The sequence below is a fragment of the Cynoglossus semilaevis genome, chromosome 11, assembly GCF_000523025.1.
Source record: "Cynoglossus semilaevis isolate Cse_v1.0 chromosome 11, Cse_v1.0, whole genome shotgun sequence".
Classification (NCBI taxonomy): Eukaryota; Metazoa; Chordata; class Actinopteri; order Pleuronectiformes; family Cynoglossidae; genus Cynoglossus; species Cynoglossus semilaevis.
The window spans coordinates 2,441,423-2,456,899 of record NC_024317.1 but is presented as its reverse complement, the minus strand read 5'-3'; the positions used below and the strand labels follow the sequence as shown (position 1 = coordinate 2,456,899).

Sequence of the window (15,477 nt, the reverse complement as noted above, 5' to 3'; positions counted from 1 at the left end):
TCAGGTCAAAGCGGAACACCTGACTGTCCTGACACGAAGCAGCTGAGATAACGGCAGCCGGCTTATCTCCCTGTGGTCAGTGAAACGCTGCATAAAGAATGTGTGGTGTCACAGGAGGCGAGGGAGGAGAGTGTGATTATTACATCACATCATTACCACTGCTGCAGATTCCATTTCACTCCTATTGTTATTTAAATGTACATTAAATGTTGTTTAAAAAACCAATGCTGTGCTTCACAAATAACATCCAGTTATTTCCATGGAAAACTATTTTATTACTAGTATTTCAGTTACACAACTTTTATTTTTAAACGTAAACTAATTTTTAGATATGAAAAAAAAAAGATTCCTTTTGTCAGGAATCATTTTGAAACTGTTTCCTTTCATATTTCATATTTTGTCTTTTGTACTAAAAGCCTTTCAGAAAAATTCGCGCAAATCTGGACATGCGCGTTACGACACTGGACGTCGCTTCCAAGCAGTTTTTTTTAGCTCGTAACTCAGATATTTATTTTTATTTTAAAAAAGCTATTTCTTCAATAAATCCCCAAAACAGTAGTTTTTAGAAAAGCCGTTTGTGTAGATAAATAAATCCACCGATTAGGTGTGAAGACAGGATTAAGAAGATTTATAAATGTACAGTAGAGAGAAACTGAAAAAAAAGGGTTTTATTTAAACTATTATCTGTATTTGGAGAAGCATCTGCATTTTTCTCAAAGAAAAATAATAATCTGCAGTTTAATCAAAAAAACGTCATCGCAGCGGTAACTGAGCGACAGAAAAACGTGGAAAAAACCGACCTGATCGTGGCTTAAAAGTTACAACCCGTCTCCACATTTCTAGCCGTCTATTTTAATACATAAAATCGTTTTTTACGCTAAATTAATTCATTAATTTATCGAAGGGAACTCCCGAGGGATTAATAAAGTTCTATCCACCTAAATGGTGACGTTTTCTCCCATTATTTTATAGTAAAACAAAACGTTTTGTTTATTCATTTAAACACTTTAAATCCATCTCTATAAATATTTTCTTTCATCGTTTCTAAGATGATCTGAGTTCTTATCAGACTTAAACTTAAGTTTGAGGCTATAAAACAAAGAACCAAAAAAAAAAAAAAAGCAGAATTTAAAAAAAAAAAAAAAAAAAAAAAAAAAAAAAAAACGTCATCGCAGCGGTAACTGAGCAGCAGCAGAAACACGTGGAAAAAACCGACCTGATCGTGGCTTAAAAGTTACAACCCGTCTCCACATTTCTAGCCGTCTATTTTAATACATAAAATCGTTTTTTACGCTAAATTAATTCATTAATTTATCGAAGGGAACTCCCGAGGGATTAATAAAGTTCTATCTACCTAAATGGTGACGTTTTCCCCCATTATTTTATAGTAAAACAAAACGTTTTGTTTATTCATTTAAACACTTTAAATCCATCTCTATAAATATTTTCTTTCATCGTTTCTAAGATGATCTGAGTTCTTATCAGACTTAAACTTAAGTTTGATTCTATAAAACAAAGAACGACAACTTTAATGTGACCTAAACCTGTTCCTAAATATAGGAATTGTCTTTCGGTCCGAGCTTCAAATCTACGGATCCACACGGACATATATTTATATATTTATATATATAAAACCAAACACCGTGTGTGTGTGTGAAGGGCCTGTACCGTCACCGACGGTCGTTCGGTCACATCTGCAGCATGTAAATGCTTACATTAGGTGTAAGTGCCGCCGTTATTTCACCGTGTTGTTGCTTCAGTGCGTTTCCAATCTAAAGCCAATGAAAGTGAAACAATGCGCCGCGCAAAGGAGTTTCATTTATCTCTGTCCAACAGGGGAGAGAGAGAGAGAGAGAGAGAGAGAGAGAGAGAAATACTGCATTCCCTCTGCAGAGACCGGAACAGCTCGGTGCGCCCCGTTAAATGATGTCCTGAAGAGATTCAGAGGACACGAGCACAGAGGCTCAGATGTAATTGAAAATTAGAATCAACGCAGGCCTCACTCCTCTGACGCCATTATTCTCTCTCTGTCTCATCACGTGACCACTGCTGCTGCTGCAACACACGCACCGTGTGGAAGAACGCGCGGTCCATCTCCGCTCTGCGCAGCTTCACTTTCCGTGCACTTATTACCCGTGAGTTACGACAGTGAGTCTGTGAACAGCCTTCAGAGTGAGGAGCAGCTCATCACAGCAGCTTTATGAATCAGAGCTGCTGCTGCTGCTGCTGATGCTGTTGATGCTGCTGCTGCTGCTGCTGATGGCAGCTCGTCAGTGTGAAGGACGGGGGCCACGCAGTTAAAGACTTTTAGGGCCCGCTGCCCTTCTATCACCTTGCAGCAGCCTGTTGATGCTTGCCTGAGTGTGTGTGTGTGTGTGTGTGTGATTCATCAAGGTCTACGGAAATTAAAGTCCACATATATATATAAAAAAGGCACAACTTCATTTCATTTCTTTTCCTCACCTGCAGGTCTGGATTCTCCTCGTGTTGATGATGCGCCTCCTCTGCTGCCTCCACCAGCCGCTAAGAGGAAGGACAACTTTAATTATTGTGAATATAAACAGACAGATCGATACGATACATGTCCCTGTGATTATAAAATATCAAGAATTGTTCGATCATCCGTCGACCACAGATGAGGCTTCATGTCAGTTACTCTGTCCCCACATAATCATAATAATAATAAAAAACTAATGCAATGTGCAATTATTACAAAAAAAGGAAGAAAAAAAAACACGTGATCTGTAACAAATGAAATTATTAGCCAGGAAAATACAACTTAAGGAAACACTAAAATAAATATAGTGAATGAGTCAAAAAAATAAATACATATCACATCACATCACATCCCTCACTCAAACTCACACAATTCAGTGTTAAATTTACACAACACTAGTGTTTTGGTTGTAAAGATGATTAGTTAAGAATGACATAAACCCCACAGACGAAGAATTTATACTTTGAATTATTTCCTGGCCGTGTCAACAACTTCATTCCTGTTCACAGATATGTTGAATTTCTAATAAATATAGTGTTGATTTAGAAATCAGGACATACTTACATACATTTAAATTAAAATGTAATAATTTAATTAAAATTGAACTTAACGGCCACTGCAATCACCTTGTTTTTTTTACAGTGAACATTATATATATATATATATATATATATATATATATATATATACACACACACACACAAATGGTAAAATGTGATTAAATAAAATAAAAAGTTCTGCCACACACCATGGGCCCTGATCCACTATTTGAGAAACACTAACTCAAGGCCTTGGGTGGTTTGTTTTTTATTATTATTATTTTTTCATGTACAGTTTGTGTTTGTTTCTCTCTTTTATTTCCTCATCTAAACAAATGTCAGTTCAACGAACAGGAACATGTTCTGACAGAGTTGAAAATGATGTTTTGGATGTAAGCGTCTGTGCGCAGCGTTTAAAGATGAACCGATAACAGTTGGTGGAGAGAGAAAAAAATAAAAAAATAAAAATAACAAATGCATTTCCACTTTGGTGACTCTGACATTGTTTTTAACAGCAGCGATATCGTAGGAAATGTGGCGCCACAGCGCTGAGGTGAAATAACTGATGGCTTCAGGTTTTCATACGGCGCAGCAGAGCAGCAAAAAAGCCTCGAAAATAACATTAATGTCGGGCTCCGAGAGGAGGGGAAATGTACCTGACTGCGGGTTTCCTCCACGTCACGCTGACTCTGTGCTCTCCGAGCCACGCAGGTAATTAACATCCGTCACACACGTGTCAAAATAAGTGCCGTATAAACACAACTGAGGCTCTCTCACCGCCCGGCAGGCTGCGGTGGTGGGCAAATTCAATTGACCTTGTGGTGAGTTCACACGTCGTCAGCAATTGAAGGGAAAAATAAATATATTACTTACTACTAAAAGTGAAACCTATCCCTTTTTTTGTCATTCGGTTTGTGTTTTTCTTTTATTTTCTTTTTTTTAAGTATTTAATATTGTTATGTATTGGAGTCGAGGCCTTGCTTTTTGAGAAACACACATTTCCGATGACGTTGATTATTAAAAATGGACGTTTGATTGTCATGTTACACAGACAAATCTGTGCTCTGGATTCCCTATATTAAACATCACATCATTCAATTAGGCGTCGTTTGGTGTACGAGTGTAATTTACCCGGGCGACATGAATAGTTCTCATGGGATCATGCGGAGAGAGGGAGATAATCCTTATCATTTCCCAGCAGTCACTGCGAGGTTCACTAATCTGTGGTAACGCTACTAGCTAATATGCTACCGTCACTGACAGACTGTACTGCACTCAAGCGATAAAAGACCATAAATTACATTTTAATGAAAACAATATCATTTTCAAAATCTAAAAAAAATTATCCTGGTCAAATAAACACATTTTTAATAGAGCCAAAATATTTAGTCACAAAATTACGTTTTGTTTTTCTTTAAACCAAAATATTTAGTCACAAAATTACGTTGTTTTAAAAAAACAAAAAAACTCTGGCAGTAAAATGTAGCTTGTTCTTCCTATCATCTTGAACCAACAAGATTTGAAATTATAGAAGTATTCAAACTTCTCTTAAAAATGGGATTTTATTTTTCAAAAAAACCCACATTAGTTATTTTATACAATTATATTCATCCATTATGATGTAGAAATAGTTTAGTAAAAGAAATTTGCTGTTTAAATGAGCCACAAACACTGGTGTCTGTGAAGAACACACCACTCAGGTACACATCAGTACCTACGGTACTGTCAAAGATACCACGCTGTATCAAGGAACGTAGTCTCTGAGTGCACCACTCAGGTACACATCAGTACCTACAGTACTGTCAAAGGTACCACGTTGTATCATGACATATCTGTACATTTCGGTACAATTCTGTTCATAATAATCTGGGTGGTCACATGACACTCGCTCAAAAACTGAAGAAAACTAACAACACAACAACCACAGCGACGATGGTCTGGATTTATAAGCCTTGAACCATCAAACACCCGTCAACTCTGCTGAATTTGACAAAGATATCTAAATAAAATAAATATGCTCTAAAGAAATGCCTTGCCACATACTCACCCTGGTGGCTTCTGCTTTTTTCCGGAACATCTCCTCCATCTTTATTGCCAGATTTTTAACCAGTTTGACTCCATCGATTTCCTCCACTCTGACAGATTTTTCCAGTTCTTTGTATTTCTGTAAACAACCAGAGGCAACGGGTTGGTCTCAGTGTAAACTTCATTAAATAACACTTATATATGATGGAAAACTGCAGTGGATCAACTGCCCCCTAATGGTTTCTTTTGAGAAAAAAAACACAAGACAGGGAAAAGTAAAAGACATGAATTTTGGAGTTTTTGTGTCGGGCAACATTTTATTAGGATTATGTTTCACTGTACGACGCTGACGAAGGGTTAAACAAAGCTTATTAGGCGTCACATGCTAGCTGACGAGCAGCATTCAGCCAGTCTCAGATGAACAGCTGATAAAAGCTTCTCTGCAGCACTGAGTGATTTATAGTCTTTATCTGGTCGCAGTCATTGGCTGCACATGCTGCTTCTGTCTCTGCGATTGGCTGGACATGGCCATGCTGGGTGGTCAGGGGGGTGGGGCCGGCTCCAGAGGCTATGCATGGTAAGAGGGTAATTGAAATGGAGTCAAAGCACAGGAGAAAGATAATAATGTGTCAAGCTCGGCTGATTCTGGGTAATGAAGTACACCGCACGTAATGCTGAATCTGCTGGATGCACCGGACCTCCAGTCAAACAGAACAAAACCTGCCACAGCTCAGAGGAATTTAACATTACATAATCCTGTATCCTGTACCTGCCTGAGACACTGACACACACACGCACACACACACACACACGTGCAGAAACAAAAGCCACTTCCTCTGACAGTGTCCACTCAGCCACAGTTACAACAACCTTATCTAAAAGTAAACAGAACACACAATAACGCTCAAACACATTACACATTGTGCGACGGTGGCACGTGCGCGGGAACACGCACACACGCACTTACACACATCAGTACATGAGGCGACAAATTACCTACTGAAAGGAAGAGTGTGGGTTGGCAGTGGAGCAGAACAGTTCATTTCACGCCTGTCCTCCTCGCCTCAGCACCCCGACTCTCCAGCGCCCCCCCCAATCCCCTCCCTCCTGATCCCGCCTCCTCTTTCACCTCCTCCTCCTTCTCTTCCTCCCAAAATGCCACTCCTCAAGTCCTCAAGTGCAGGTTAAGCCCCATCCATCAAAAGCAGTGATCATGACTATTGATTGGAGCAGTGACCACTGCAGCAGTGAGGTCTGCCCACTGGAGCCTGAAGAAAACCTCAGTCTTTCCCCCTTTTGTTGAGGTCTGAGGGGAAAGTGAGTAATTCATCATAAAAGCATCTAATGATCAGCCTTAATGACCAGCCCCTAACGACCCGTCACTTCCCTCACAGCTCAGTGCTTTGTGCTGACTGGCTCAACTCGGCTTTCTCCAGACATGCTCCGCCAACAGGAACATGAGAAAAGTGCTGACGCGGTCACAAAGATGGAGAAAACTCAAAAAAGCAAAATGTAAAAAAAAAAACTAAACAGGTTTCTATGCAATAATGAAATTCATAATTGACAGCAAATGTAGCCTTAATCACAGGTGTGAACAGACAGTAAATGTGAAACAATGTGGGGGGGGGGCTGTCACCTCATTACAAGAAGGACCCAGGTTTGGATTCTGCAGTCGTCGTTTGATCGCAGTCTGGATGCTCTCGCCATATTTACGGGCATTTCCTCTGGCTGTTCCTCCTTCGTCCCACCCTCCCAGGCAGGCGGCAGAGGTTTTAGGACTCAGTCTGCCGCTGCCCTTGCCGGAGGTGCTGGCCTCAGAGCTGGAGTTGGTCCCTGGACGTGGTGCGGTGATGGCCCACAGCTCCTGAAATAAAGGCCGAGAAGAAAAAAAAAAAAAGGACAGCGGTGTAACTGTCAGAGTGGCTTCAACCGTGCAGCTCTCCACAGAACAATAAAAGTTTCCACTGCATTGCAGTGTAATGGTAGTAAATAGAGCCACATTAAAGTCCACAGTCAGATCTTGAAGATCCTGCTGTAACGTTACAGGCTGCTGTCGGCTGTGTTTCTGCGCTGTAATGCAACATTTAATGGGGTGTGGAATAATTAGTCTTGATGTGTTTATAAGGAAGTGCATGAAGAGGAAACCAACACCTGAACACCTGTCAGCATCACTCACACATCGATTCTCCCTCTGTGGACACCAGGAGGCAGAGTGAAGGAACTTAATTAAAACGACTGCACTGGCAGTAGCAGCCAAACTGTCTGTGTGTGACAAAACACTGCAAATTAATCTGAACAACAATTCTGGGAAATCCTGATGTACATCACTGCAGGTGATGCTGGGGAAGAGCAGTGTATTTTCCAAATGTATTTTTCATATTTCTAAATATTATTATATTATATAACAGATGACTGTTTAATGAATGGAATAAAATCCTGGAGTTTAGATTTCAAACACAAGCCTGAAAGCTTCTGTTGCCAAATCTTTGGTTTCTTATTTTTATGTTAAAATGTTATGCAGATTATTTATTCAATATTGTGATAACTTTCTGTGTTAAATATAAGGATGCAGTTCATGTGTGTGTGTAAAGTTGTTACTTCACTTTTTAATGAATGGTTTTTGAATTTTTTTTTCTAGAGAAAATTATATTTTTATGGCCGCTGCAGTTTGTGTCCACACTTTAGTGGACGGCCATTATTAAGTTCTTTTGTTCTGGCTTCTGTTTAGTGCAGTTCTCCACGAGCCGCGTCCTAATGACATCATTAGGCCTTAATGCCTTTAAAACGCCAACGGGTGTGAACGAAGCGTCTTTATAACCTTTTACAACCTCAAGACTGGGAGCACATCAAACACACGCTGTTCATGCTCTTCATTGTCACTGAAGGAAACACTGCGCCTACTGTAACTGTAACAACACACACACACACACACACTCCTCACTGCAGTGCAGTTCCCAGCATTCCCACAGCGGCGGCGCTTCACCTCCAGCTGTTTACTGCACACTCTCTGGAATGGTTTCAGTGTAAGTGAAACAGACGCCTCACCATTTATCTGTTTAAACCGACTCCCAGTGCATGCTGGGAAGGGCAGAATGCACCCGTCACAGTGGTCAGATTTACATCATTTTGTTGTACTTGTTCATCGTAACCCGAGTCTTTAACGCCACCACGTTTATTTAATTTGTCTCCTCGTCTTATTCATTTTCAGAGGTTGAAACTCTTGACTCCACAGAGCCAGAGGGTGGAGGGGGGAGGGGGGGGGGTGGTGTTGGTGAGGGTAGGGGGTGAGAGGAATCAGAGCTGTGGTTAATGGGCCGTGTAAAGTACACACACACACACACACACACACGCTGCCAAACACACCTGAGTCTCCTCTAAAATAACGCATCAGCATTCAGCTGAGACACCAAAGTGTCTCCGCAGTCATTAGAAAAAGGGAATACAGCGTTTCACCGTACGACGAGTGTGTGGAAGTACACCGCCAGCAGACAAAGAGGAGCAGCACAGAAAAGACCGGAAAAGAAAAAAAGAAAAAGAAAAAAGAATACCTTCTGCAGTAGCGGAGATCCAGAGTATTTGGCAGAAATGGATTTAATTTCTCCACCAAATGCCGAGGCCCAGAGCTTCACACTGAGAACGACAGGAAGACAAACCACAGTGTAGCTGCAGACACAGGTTACAGTGACAACAGAACGACTCAGGGAAATGATTCACTTCTTTAAAATTGATAATATTTCAGTTGTTTATCTCGACATCTCAGGGAAATGATTCACTTCTTTAAAAATGCTATTTCAGTTGTTTATCTCGACAGGGATAAAGAATTAATCGAACACCGAGTATCAAGTGTTGACACAAAGTTCCCAAACTGGACTGAATCATTCTTAGTTACACTATTCCAATTTCATTTGGTAAATAATGTTTTTGTTTCACCAAAGAATAAACTTTACCTCCTCGTGAGATAAATGACATCATGCAGCAACATTCACAGCTGGGAATTCCTCCTTCCTACTGTACTTGATTCTTTTTGTCTTGACACTCGTGTGAAAAAGTTTCACTTCAGTCGCACAAATCTGTCTCCTTCACATTCATAAAATCATTTAGACTATTTTTCATCTCGGTCAAATCTTGGTATTTCTGCCTTTCTGTCAGTAATTATTACACGTTAAAATCCGCCATTTTTTAAAAATTCAATAAACTGTGAGTAATACACCAAAGTCTGAGAGATGTAGTGTTTGATGAGCGAGCAGACAGAAAAATTACATTTTTAAAAACAATTTGATTTTCTGATTTTTGTCCTTTAACAAATCGTTTTAACTTAAACATAAAAAACAGATTTTTTTATATTTAATAAATGTTTGAACATCAGTATTCATTACCTGTTAAATCTGTATTTTTTTAATGAATAAAACACTAAAAATTAAACGTGTAAGATGCTTCATTTCTGACGGATTTAATTTTTAATATTTATTTTAAATCATGCTTATATTTCTTATTTCCTCCAATGAATGAAAAGCCAACAGAGAGGAAACAGGAGGCTCACTGAACTCCAGGTGAATCACAGTACAGTCTGTCAGTGGTGTGTGCGTGTGATGGGGAAGTTGCAGGCGGCTCTCACTCACACTGACAGGGGGATTCCTTGCTGGGATCCCGTCACCTCCTCCACATTCCAGCCGACACAGATCCACAGCAGGGGGAGGCTGCTGCTGCACATGTGCAGGAAGAAAAGCATCATCCACTTTCCCTGCATCTTTGGCTGCTGATTTGTAAAGGTAAAATGTATAAAAAAATATAATACTAAAAATTAAAAAGTCCTGGTCCGGCAGCAGCGGTGGCAGTGGCAGCAGCAGCAGCAGCGTGTGCTGGCCCTGCTGGACCCCGGTACCCGGTACTCCTTCTCCGGCAGGGGAGAGGGAGCGTAGTACAGTAAAGAGAGAGAGGGGGAGAGAGAGAGAGGGAGGCAGTTGGGAGGAGGAGGAGGGGGAGGAGAGAGGCATCACTTTGCCTTAGAAAATTATACCACTCCACGACGGAGCTGTATTTAATGACAATCAGTTCGTTCTTGGTGACGTATGTAAGTCACGTGTCCGTTTTTCCGCCTCAGTCGAACGCCTACATTTATTTCATTATTTTCTCGACACGTGTTCACACTGTATTTCACTGTACACTGATCGAAATGCGCGACCATCCGGCGTCAGAACATTTTCAGGTTGACAGTGACGTCAAGCTCGTAGATGTAAAAGTGTTCAAATCCGCTGGTGTTTTTTTTTTCGCCCTCTCTGCAGTGACAGGTGTCTGCAGATGTTCTGCTGCAACACACGGAACTTTTCTTTTTCCTACCGTCGCTCTTTTCCCTGATAAAGTCACAGCAACGAACTGTCGTTAATGCTGACGCTGCAGTACAGCAAACATTGTCTGTGTCGCGACGTCTGCGCGCCCACGTACGTGCACACACACAGACCGAAGACCTGATTTTATTTACTCTGATTCTGATTTTAAGTCTTTCAACGCGTGGACCATTAATTACTAAAGACTTTGTCGACATTTTTGTAGTTAGCATTTTAAGAGTCTTACGTATTTTACGTAATTGTCCAGTACGCAGTACGGTATTTCAAAAAGTAAACGCTTGAACTATTTTAAAATGGCTTCCCCTACGGTGAAGGCCACAAACGTCACAATTTGTGGCCGCTTTGTGGAAATTTGACGGAAACAACACGGCGACTGCGCGGCTAACGTTGAAACAGTTGTTTTATAGTTGACGGAAGAAGGAGAGGAAGAGAAATAACTGTCAACCGTAGCGGCGTAGGATAGAAATTCGTTGTTACAATTCGTGAAAACCAAGGAGATACCGGGGTAAATACAGGTAACGTCTTAACAAAGTTAACCACGCCCCCGGTGATTCTGACCAATCATACAACAGTTGTCAGACATCACACTCAAAAGTTCTCTGTCAAGAACAACCTGCGTGAAAATCCTGCGTAAATGAATGAAGTTAGGTAAGACGTCGAATGTATTTAAGTCTAAAACATTCTCTCATTTAAAACAACACTTTTGTCGCTTCTATGGTCTCAACGAAGGAGTTCAGTTCGTTTTAGTATAAAATCAATGTTGTATTTAATTAAAAATGTATTTGGTCTAAAAGGGAGAGAAAAAAGTGAATATCATTTGTCAGTGTGTGATTGACAGCTGACAGATCCAATAGTAACTGGACAACATGGCGCCGTTCGTGATATTTACTATTGTGAATCACTGGAGAGAAATAGGTGGCAGTTAGGTTTTTTTTGGCATGTAGCCCCAAATGGCCAGAAGAGGTACTGCATTTAAAATATTTTAAAAGGATGGCCAGAAGAGGTACTGCATTTAAAAATATTTTAAAAGGTAGGCTTTTTTTTTTATTTTTAGTTTTTTTCATTCTAAACCTGAAACGTTCTTTTTTTTGGGTTGGGGTTTAACAGAAGCTCTATACCATTTAAAGCACTACTACCACCTACTGGGTCTTCTCCACATCTGCCAACGTTACACGCCTAAAGTAGTTCTGACCACCTGCAAAGGGTTAGAAAAGGACAAAAAAAAAAAAAAAAAAGCACCCTGAATTACCTTGCTGATAAAAAGAACAGCATCACGTCCTGTCCCGGTCCATTAATAAGACTAATAGGATCAACTTGATGTGGTTTTTATGGTTTGTCTTCTGAAAAAACATTGCACAGTATTTCTTTAAATTACGGCCCACCCTCAGAGTCCTGTTTGGGTTCGATCCTCACCCCTGAACCCCTCGTAGGGTAAATGCATAAAGTTTTGGTTTATACTATAAAGTAAAAAGCTGACGTGGTGCTGCTCTCTCAAGGATGATTATGAGAAGATAATGATGTCAGAGCAGCAGGCCGGGTGATGCTGATGCTCCGCTGCCTCCCCGTCCTCACCCTCCGTGGCAGTGTTTCGACTTGACGCTTTTATTAGTTTAGTAATTGCCTCGTACATCAAAGTTGTGAGGAGCCAGTACTGTCTGGGACGAGCCGATAAGCTGCACCTCTCTGCATGTTGGATGACGGACAATATCATCCAGGCTCCTCTGTTCTCTGCTCCTCTCCTGTCGGCCCACTTCAGCAGCGCTGGGCTGCCTCCATCTTTTAATTAACTACCAGAAAACAGAAGCAGCTTTCTGCCAAGATACTGAAGAAGAAAATTCTTCACTTTCATTTGTGGTGACCTGGATTCAGCTCCCAGATCAGAGGGCAGCGTTTGGTTTTGTTTTGTTTTTTTCTTTTTCTGGTGGATTTCAGTCCAGATGTTTTTTTTGTTTTGAAGGACTGGGAAGGAAATATTATTTATTGTAATGTTATATAGTTTCTATTTTGGTTCTGCAGTTTTTATTTGAGTGTTGATCCAGTGGGTCATACATCGTTTGGTTGGTTATTAAGAAACTGTATTGATTTGAGATCATTAATAAAAGCCCTGCTGTGTCAGCATTCCTCTGAGCTTCATCATTTTTCTACACTAACTCCCAAGTTTTGTTTGATGATCATTTGTAATAATTACCATTGATTAGAAATTCTCTTTTCAAATTCTTTTTTTTTAAATGATTGGTGACAGATCCTCCAGATGAAGAAACCACAGCTTTAATAGATGACTCTCTCTCTCACACACACACACACACACACATACAGTTCTTTCGATATGAGGCCAAAACAGCTTTAATAGATGACTCTCTCTCTCTCACACACACTCAGTTCTTTCAATATGAGGCCAAGGGCTTCATTCCCTCAGCTGTTGACCACTGGTCATTCCACACTTGACCACACGAGGCCGCTGCTGTCGACAAGGTGATGATTCTCAGGTGACATAAATGCCACGTAATCAAAGCCCGACTCCTCAACCCAAACATTTGTAATCTCCTTCTTGACTTAATGAGACGTAAGCCTCTCAGAAGGTCAAACACTGGACGGTGAGAAATCCCAGGGATTATCCTCACCACCCGCCATGACCAGCCGGGGGCAATTCAATTCAGACTGCCCTCAAAAGTAAACCAAAGCTGTTTTGATATTTACATCTCCATCGTGGGTCACGTGACAGTCAACTGTCGCTGTTAAAGAGTGGCTACAAAAACAACGAGAGCCGTATTTTTGGCAGCTCATGGAGATTATTTTAAACAGGAAGTTACGTCATGATCCCAAAGTTAATACGCATGGAATACTTTTATACCTCGCCTCGAGTGTTGAGTGTTTCCATTATAACTGTGAGTGGGAGACAAAACAGAACAGCAAAAATAACAGTCCAGAATCTGGTGGTTTGAAAAGAACTGAACAAAAAACAGGGAGATTTTTAGATCAGTCCCAGTAACGCTTTCTCAAAAATCTTTTATGGTTTATTTGTAAAATACAATATATTATAGCAGACCAGAGGTCATTGTGTGATATGAGTAACATTTTAAAAATATATATTTTTATGTGCAGTAGGTAGATTGGAATCTCAGTTATTGTTTATTATTATATTAGAATTATGTATACTAAGTATACCACATTATTTATATTAGTAGTATCTTTATTATTATATGTAATAGTCGTAGCAGTAGTATTTTGGTTATTATTTTTCTGTATTTTTTTAACATTGTTTCTGCATCTGGAGGTGAATTCCTTCACTGTCACTAACGTTCTGACTGTGATACCGACAGAACACGTGAGAGGGCGTGACCTTTACAGGACTGAACCGTGTCAAACCCCTGAGTCTGGTTTCTCCAGAGAGAAAGACACACACAGAAAAGGAAAACAAAAGAAAATTAAGCATCAGCTTATATATAATGTTTTATCTGTGCTCTGCTATCAGCTGCTAAACACGACTTCCTGTGAGGAGAGAGTGTAGAGCACGGAGTTGATTGTAAAGTACATTCACAATCAAGTGAAAGGAAACGGATCAAGGATCATCATTTGAAGGAATTACCCTTTGTTAAAGCCAGAGCTGCAGGATTTATTCTTAGACTCGAGGCATCTAATCTCAGCTGTCACACTCGAGTGGTGAGAAACTGAGCATCTCAAAGTTCCAGGCTGAGGGAGAAACCACAAGATCGCTGTTTATTTATTATTTTTTAAAATTGTAGCAGCCATGCAGTCATCTGCGTTGTTCCCTAATGCTTCCTCCTCCTACCTGGGCCCACAGGGGGAGCCGCCTCTGTCACGCACCGGCTACATCATTCTCTCCGTCATCATGGCCATTTTCACCGGTCCGGCCATCGTACTTAACTCCACCGTGATTATTGTGACTCTCATGCACAAGCAGCTGAGGCAGCCGCTCAACTACGCCCTGGTGAACATGGCCGTGGCTGACCTGGGAACTGCCGTGATTGGAGGAGTGCTGTCTGTGGTCAACAACGCCCAGGGATACTTCTCCCTGGGCAGAACAGGCTGCGTGATGGAGGGCTTCGCGGTGGCCGTGTGTGGTGAGTGAAGTGACAGTAACACAAATACAGTCAGAGATTATAATGATGACAATTATTATGTTTAAAAAATACCACATTACCATTAAAGTAGCTCCTAAAGTGGTGGATTGTAGTAAACAATATAATCTGAATATTCAGGATGGATGGTTTTTAGTCACTTCTCATCAAGAATGACATTTTCTGAGGCTACGGCTTGTTTTTCTGTTTTTGGTGTGCCTCAGGGTAGAATGACATTTTCTGAGGCTACGGCTTCTTTTTCTGTTTTTGGTGTGCCTCATCGTACTAGGACATCTAATGTTTTCAATCCATTATTAATCATTGATATCCCTGTCAATATTATAATATTTTGTCTTTAGTTCATCTATCTTTGGCTAAAACCCTGGAGCCACAACAACCTGCTGTCAGTGTGGCTCACTGATAAATTAATCAAACTCCTCAACTGAAAGACATTGAAGTGGTCACGGTTTATAGGTGTTTTACAGGAAGTTCTACAAATATTAGGGTCAGAGAATTTGTACAGGATTTAGATTTCAAAAGCTTGTGAAATAATAATCAGCCTCATCAGAATATAATGATTTACACAATGATATGTTGTCATTCGTCCACAGGCATCGCATCTCTGTGCACAGTGGCCCTGATTGCGCTTGAGAGGATGTTTGTTGTGTGTAAACCGCTGGGGCTGATGACGTTTGAAAGGAAACATGCGGTCGGAGGAATCGCCCTGTCTTGGCTGTGGTCACTCACCTGGAATCTACCCCCTCTCTTTGGCTGGGGCAGGTATGAACTGGAGGGTGTGGGGACCTCTTGTGCACCAGACTGGCACAGCCGAGACCCTGGGAATGTCTCCTACGTCCTGGCTTACTTTGCAGTGTGTTTCGCAGTTCCGTTTGTCGTCATCCTGACGTCGTACACAAGACTGTTGTGGACTTTACATCGGGTGAGTAACCTGTCAGTAATGGGAAATTCCAGTTAAATTCATTTAATTTGAA

At 40.8% G+C, this 15,477-nt stretch overlaps 2 protein-coding genes across 2 annotated transcripts in view; one reads left to right on the top strand and one right to left on the bottom strand.

The window, feature by feature from the left end:
- LOC103385813 (voltage-dependent calcium channel subunit alpha-2/delta-3-like) overlaps nt 1-11,361 on the bottom strand; it is a 32,323-nt gene extending 20,962 nt beyond the window's left edge. The window contains exons 1-5 of the mRNA XM_008319803.3: nt 9,681-11,361; nt 8,610-8,691; nt 6,698-6,925; nt 5,084-5,200; nt 2,464-2,523 (exon numbers count right to left, since the gene is read on the bottom strand). Of these exons, the coding sequence (XP_008318025.1) occupies nt 2,464-2,523; nt 5,084-5,200; nt 6,698-6,925; nt 8,610-8,691; nt 9,681-9,808 (615 nt within the window). The 5' untranslated portion in view covers nt 9,809-11,361. The remainder of the gene's footprint in view (nt 1-2,463; nt 2,524-5,083; nt 5,201-6,697; nt 6,926-8,609; nt 8,692-9,680) is intronic.
- A 2,336-nt stretch (nt 11,362-13,697) lies between these two features.
- LOC103385822 (parapinopsin-like) overlaps nt 13,698-15,477 on the top strand; it is a 2,800-nt gene continuing 1,020 nt past the window's right edge. Inside the window, exons 1-2 of the mRNA XM_008319816.3 lie at nt 13,698-14,488; nt 15,097-15,425. Of these exons, the coding sequence (XP_008318038.1) occupies nt 14,155-14,488; nt 15,097-15,425 (663 nt within the window). The 5' untranslated portion in view covers nt 13,698-14,154. The remainder of the gene's footprint in view (nt 14,489-15,096; nt 15,426-15,477) is intronic.